A 6,272-nucleotide genomic window follows, 5' to 3' on the forward strand; every position below is an offset into this window, starting at 1 on the left:
AAAAAAAAAAAAAAAAAAAGATAAAGAAAAGAAAAGCAGTGAGCTACAATAGCTATCTGAAGCTGGGAGACACTACTGACTACTCACTCTTCGCAAAGGGCTCAGCAGCACACAGCCTCCCTGTGGGGATGCCCTCGGGGAAGATGTGGCCCAGAGTAGTCTTTTAGGCCCTGCTCCTCACTCCTGGCTCTTAATAGGACCCTCAGCAGTCAAACTAGCACAGCCCGAGCCAGGCTGACCTTAAAAAGTAAGAATTCAGGGCCTAGGGACCTTGAGCAAAGCAGAGAAGTTAGCGTCAGATGAGGTGCAGCGGATATGGTAGAATAAGGTGTTCTCAGGTCCCCAGTGCAGCCCCCAGATAAGACTGCAGTATTTTCCTTATATGATCTGGTCCCACCGTGGGCAGCGCTGCATGCCCAGAGCCTGAGAGGATTATGAAAACATGGCAAGGGAAGTGAGGCCAGGGAACCCAGCATGGGGGCGTGAGGAGAAGGGGACGGTGGGTGGGGCTAGAGGACAGGGAGTTTAGGGAGGCCTCTGCTGCTGTGACTGTGAGCCCCAGCCAATGATGATGTGGCCACTGCACAATCTGAGTTCTGGGAACCACGTGGTGGAGTGTGTTCTGGGAATAGACTGCAGCAAGGAAAAAAAAAAAAGCAGAAGGGTGCACCCTCCCTTCCCTGGCCAGGAAAACATTTCTGTAGCCCTTGCAGGCCCACTGCACGGTAGTGAGAGGGAGGAAAGCCAGGCTCATGTTTTCCTTGGTTGTGCTTCAACTTCTAAAATATGTTTTTACTATGAACATTTTAATGAGGGGTTGGACATAAGACAGAAAAATAACATTCTGATAGCTTGTTTGGAGGTCCTAGCAGGGGAGCGCAGCTACTCTTATACCTTTGACTGAAGACCGATCCTCCTCTATCGGGGATGGTCATCCTCTTCCACTGAGTGCACAGCTTCTGGAGGGACACACACGGAGCAGTGAGGGAGGAAGGGGATACCTGCCCAGTCAGCCAGATCAGTCGAATCAACCCTGGTGATCAATGGGGTGACAGATGTCGCAGCCAGATCACCCTCACATCCCAAAAATAACATTCAGATTGCATTTTTTTTTTTTAAGATATAGACTTTTCTTGAGACTTTCATACATACAAGGCAATGGATAGACAACCTTAACCTCCTAGAGAAAACACACATTGGCCACAGAAAAAAGGCACTTCTCCATATACCTACCATAGTTATCAGCAACTTTTGAAATGGTCTCTCAAACTCTCAGGGGTTGGCTTGTTTTGCTTGCTTTTGCAAATAACTCAGGCTTAAGTCCTGCTACTTTCAGAGCCTAAGGAACACTTAAGGACTACCATCAGTTTAAGGACTACCATCAGTTTAACATGGTGGCACTTGGAGCACATGCTACTTATGGTGGTGAGGAGGGGTGCTGGTGTGAGGGTCTGCAAGATTGCCTCTTCTCTGGCAGGGTGTGAGCAGCCAGAGACCACTACCTGGGCAAGGATGCTTGCTCAGTGTCCATGGAGGGACATGTGATCCAGCAGGTGGGCAGGGACCAGGCCTCTGTGGCCGCCCAACTCTCCATAATAGAATCCTTGATCATCCATAGGCCCATAAACCATGACCACATCTCCTGCCCTCAGCGCCAGCCTGCCCTTCGCCTGGCCCCCTGTTTGCCCATCCATGGGATCATAGTCCAGAGCTGCTATCATGGTCTTTGGAGTCCACAGTGGGGGCCTCTTGGAGTTCCCTTGGAGCACCAAGGAGGAACCCTGGGGGATGGTGAGCCCCTGAAAGTCCTCAAGGTGGGCCACAGAAGGCAGGTGCCCTTGGGCCGGCAAACACCACGTCCTGTCAGTCTGCTCTGTGCCCACCTCCATCTCAGCCACTAAGTGCCCAGGTATATTGCCCACTTGCCTGTTGCGCTCGCTGAGATAGAAGCCGTGGGTGTCCTGAGAGCCCCACACTCTTAGCAACTGCCTTTTCTGGAAGACCAGCTCCTCCTCTGCAGCCTTGGGGTTGGCAGACATTACCAGGGGGCTGTAATCAGAGAGGGCCACAAAGACCCTGGCTGGAGTGTTGGCCCCTGTCCCCAGCTGTTGGGGGCCACCCCTGGGCATCTCGATGACTTTGGCAGATGGAGCTGGACACGGTGCTGAGCTGGGCTCGTGGAGCTGGCACTCTCTCTTGGCCCCCAGAGCCTGTCCTTGCCTGCTCTGGGGCTTGGGCTCCCTCCTCTCCTCTTGCCTCTCTGTGCCCCACGGATCCAAGCACAGTGCCTCCTGCTCCTCCTCCAAAATGTTATGGAAGTCAGATGCATACTGTTGGCTGGCGCCCAGCTGGGGAGGTGTGAACCCTTGGGCATCTTGCTTTTGCCGAAGTATCCTCTCAAGGGCAGCCTTTTCCTGACACAGTTCTTTCCTAGACCCACACTTGGTGTGTAGTTGGATGAATCCTGGAGCAGGGCTTTTGCTGGTGCCCATGTGCTGGTAGCAATTTTCCTTCTCCCCAGGCTGGTCACTGAGCAAAGGTGGTCTGTGATGCTGGGGACTCTTCTGAAAGAGCAGGTCCTTTCTACAGCCCTCCCAGGCCTCTGCAAGCTCCTCGGCTTGGCTGCCAGTCCCTGAACTCAGATATTCTCCTTCTGAGCCCAGGTTGGACACTGGGGATTGCCTCCTTGGTGGTTCTTCAAAGAATGCTTCTAGGAACTTGTCCTGGGGCTCCCCACAGCTTCCAGGGTTGTGGGGGCTGGCCTTGGCATTCAGAGGAGCCAGTGCCAGCTTCTGGGGGCAGACGGGGAAGGTGACTCTGTAGGTGGATGGGTCGCCACAAGTGTAGCTGAAGGGTGGAGTCTCTGGCCATTGGTGACACATGAAGCAGTCCTCGGGGATCTGAGCTGGCACCGAATCCAGGGACTCACCACAGAGTGACATGGTTCTCACTGAGACCTTCTGCCACGTTAGGGGCACCTGTAGCTGGGAGAATTCCAATAGAGTGCTCCCAGCAGTGGCATCGGTGACCTCACAAACCTTAAGCCCATCTGCATACACAGCATAACCGGTGACCTGGACTCCATTGGAGGACCCAGCTGAGTCAATGGTCACAGGGAGCCAGCTGACCACTAGGACGCCTGGCGAGGCATGGCGCTCCACCAGCACATCCAGTGGCGGGTGGGGAGGTCCTGCCAAGAGTGTGTCAAAGGTGATGGTGGAGGACATAGTTCCCCAATACACCTGCAGCAAGTCCCATGGCAGCCGCACCTCCACCCGCGCCTGGTAGTGCATGCCAGGGCACAGGCCCTGGAAGGTGTAGCAGCTCACACCCGCTGGGGTCAGGGCATGCTCTCGGTCATCAAGATACACCACGTGGGGGTGGCGGTGGCTGCTGTAAACCCAGGTGATCTTGGCTGATGTGGCTGTGACATTCTGCAGGTGTAGCTGCATGGGAGCCATACGGAGCACCCCTTTGGTCCCCAGAAGGGATCTGGAAAGGCCCTGCTTCCCCATGCTCTGCAGCAAGCCCAGCTGGCAGGCTTCCATCTTGGTATCCAGGATCTCTGTTGCTACTTCTGTCTTGGAGCCCACCCTTACCATCTGGTATAGCCCTCTGTTCACCACTCCCTGGGCTTCCCCAGGTAATAAGCTGTCTTCCTCCAGAGCTTCATCTTGCCCAGCTGGGAGTTGATGGGGGCGTAGGTCAGGGGATTTTGCAGGCAGGCAGCCTGAGATGTAGCTGTCTGGAATCTGCTCCACCAAGTTGGAGGGCACCAGCCCCCGCCGGCCATCCTCAAGCTCCCCCTCATAAAATCCATCTTCATCCATGTCCCCAAAGATATATATGTAGTCCCCAGCTGTGAGGGGCAGCTCACCCTCGGGGTGATCATTGGGCCCCTCGAATGGGTCATAGTTATACTGAGCCATAAAGATCTTGAGCTTGGGGGCAGCAGGAGCCACTGAGCCCCCCACTTCCAGGGCCAGGGACACGCTGTCAGGCTCCAGGTCATCCACCTCACTGGCTGTGTCCCTATCCAGAGTAGGGCAGGATGGCACGGTGGCCCACATCGACCCCTCAGAGGAGGAGTTTGACTGGGAGCTGGTTTTCTTGGACACAGGTTGGCTGGCAGGGACTGTCTCTGAAACTTGGGGGACACTGGCTGGCTCCCCAAGGGCAACTGGGCTCTCCTCGAGGGAGACTTCCCTTTTCTCATGTATGTCTCTGTTGGGCTGTGACACTGTGTAGTCTTCAGGCAGTGCCTGGAACTTGGGCCTTCTGCTACCCTTAACTTGGGACTCCGGCATTTGACTGGTCTCCCAGGGCTGTTCGGGAGGGTGAACAGGCTGACACTGGAGCGCCTGTATCTCCTTCTGGGAAGCATGAAGGTCACACAGGGCCTTCTGCGGGTCGCATTGCAGCTGCTGCTGCCTGTCCTGCCCGCGCGCCGCCTGCTGCAGCAGCTGTTCAGCCATCAAGCCGGCGGCATCGCGCTCTTGACACGCGCGGCCCACCTGGCCGCGCACTTCGCTATTCTCAGCCTCCACCTTCCTCACCCAGTCTGTCTTGGCCTGCAGCCGCCCATTCTCCTCCGCCAGCCAGGCGTTTTTGAGCAGCGCCGCCTGCAGCTGTGTCTCGGCCTCCTCGCCGCGTCGCCGCGCCGCCGCCGCCTGCGCGCCCAGCTCCTCGCACTCGCGCCGCCGCTGGTCCAGCTCGCTCTCCAGCGCCAGCATCTGCCGTCGCACCTCCTCGCAGGTTGTGCTCTGGCCACCCGCCTCGGGCCTGGCGCCACCGTTGCCCTGCTGAAGCGTCAACTGCCTCTGCAGGCGCAGCACTTCCCGCTGGGACTCGCGCTGCAAGCGGTCTAAGTCTCTGACGTTGAGCCACTGGGTGCAGGGGCCTCCCCTTCCAGTATGCGGGTCGCTGCAGGGGCCCGAGGCGACACGCGCCTGCAGGAGGTGGCACTCCTGCCGCAGCTCTTCGATCTGCTTGTCCTTGGCCAGCAGCGCGCTCGCCTGCTCCGACAGGTCCTGGGCGCGCTGGCGGGCAAAGGCTTGGCATAGCTCCAGGCCGGCGCAACTCTCGCCGGGCACAGGCGCGCTCACCGCCCGAAGGTTGGTCTCCTCCAGCTTGCGGGCGCGGTCAGCTAGGCGCCGCGCGAGCCCGGTCAGCTCCGCGCGCTTTACCTTGAGCCGCTTCACCTTCTCGTCTGCCTGGTAGGGGCAGCCTGCACGCCGCAGCTGCTTGTTCTCCTCTTGCAGGGTAGAACAGCGGCGCGCCAGCACCCGCAACGCCTTGGCCAGCAGCCAGTTCAGCTTTATCAGCTCTTGGTGGCCCAGGCCCGGGGGTGAGGGAGTCAGGACTTTGCAGGGCTGGCTCTCAGAGCCTTCTCCTCCCTGCGGGTTGCTGAGTTTCCTGTGGACTGATGGTGGTAGTGGTGGCAGGAGTGGCGATGGTGGCGGCCAGAGTGGCGATGGTGGCGGCGGGAGACTCTGGGAGCCAGGGATGGAGGTGTTTGGTGAGGAGGACCGCTCCTCGGATTTGGAGGCCTTGGGGAGACTCCGGGTGCTGTCAAGCGAGCGGGAACGTGCTGGTGCGAAGCAATCAAGGGAGCTGGCGCGCGTGGAGAGCAGTTCGTCTAGGGAGCTGGAGCACGCAGAGGACACCAGGTCAAGCGGGCGGGAGTGGACACCGACGTCGGCACTCAGGCTGTCTAGAGATCCGAGTTGACAGGCGGGTTTAGGGGCGTGGCAAGAGCCGCTCGAGGTCTGGGGCAGCCGCTCTTCCAAGGAATGCACAGCTTGGGGGTCCGCGGGTTCCGACAAAGCGGGGTTCCTGCGGAAGTGCTCCAGGATGTACTTGAGGAAGAGCTGGCGCTCCACCTCCAGCGCCGCCTGCAGATAGCGGATGCGCGCCGCCTGCTCGCCGTCAGTCTGCCAGCGAAGCTGCCCCAACACTTCCTGCAGGCGACAGCGGCACTGCCCCGCGGAGACCTCGGACGCCCCCGGGCGGCTACAGTGGCCGCGGTTCACCAGCTCCTCGGCCAGCTGGCGCTGCAGTTCCCGGGCTTGGCGCACCACGCCATCGCGCTCACGGTGCAACAGCTGCTGCAGCTGCCGCTGTTCGGCCTCTTTCCAGCGCAGCAGCTGCCGGATCTCGGCCTCGCGTTCCCGCTGCATCTCCTCTTGCAGCTGCCGCAGCTCCCGGCCGCGCTGTGCCTCCCACTTGGAGCGCAGATGGTCAGCCAGCTGCCGCCGCTCCCTCTCGGCCTC

General features: G+C 59.0%; 2 protein-coding genes across 2 annotated transcripts in view; one reads left to right on the plus strand and one right to left on the minus strand.

Annotated features, from left to right (window-relative positions):
• Positions 1-1,111: 1,111 nt before the first annotated feature.
• LOC105544757 (RIMS-binding protein 3A) lies at positions 1,112-4,771 on the minus strand. Its single transcript, XM_011987341.1, has 2 exons — positions 1,660-4,771; positions 1,112-1,413 (listed from the first exon to the last, which is right to left on the minus strand). The coding sequence occupies exons 1-2, from the start codon at positions 4,731-4,733 to the stop codon at positions 1,317-1,319; spliced, it is 3,171 nt and encodes a 1,056-aa protein (XP_011842731.1). The 5' UTR covers positions 4,734-4,771; the 3' UTR covers positions 1,112-1,316.
• A 142-nt stretch (positions 4,772-4,913) lies between these two features.
• Positions 4,914-6,272, plus strand: part of UBE2L3 (ubiquitin-conjugating enzyme E2L 3) — a 94,093-nt gene continuing 92,734 nt past the window's right edge. The window contains 1 exon segment of the mRNA XM_011987340.1: positions 4,914-5,114. Coding sequence (XP_011842730.1) covers positions 4,914-5,114 — 201 coding nt within the window.

The sequence above is a fragment of the Mandrillus leucophaeus genome, unplaced genomic scaffold (assembly GCF_000951045.1).
Source record: "Mandrillus leucophaeus isolate KB7577 unplaced genomic scaffold, Mleu.le_1.0 Scaffold308, whole genome shotgun sequence".
Taxonomy (NCBI): Eukaryota; Metazoa; Chordata; class Mammalia; order Primates; family Cercopithecidae; genus Mandrillus; species Mandrillus leucophaeus.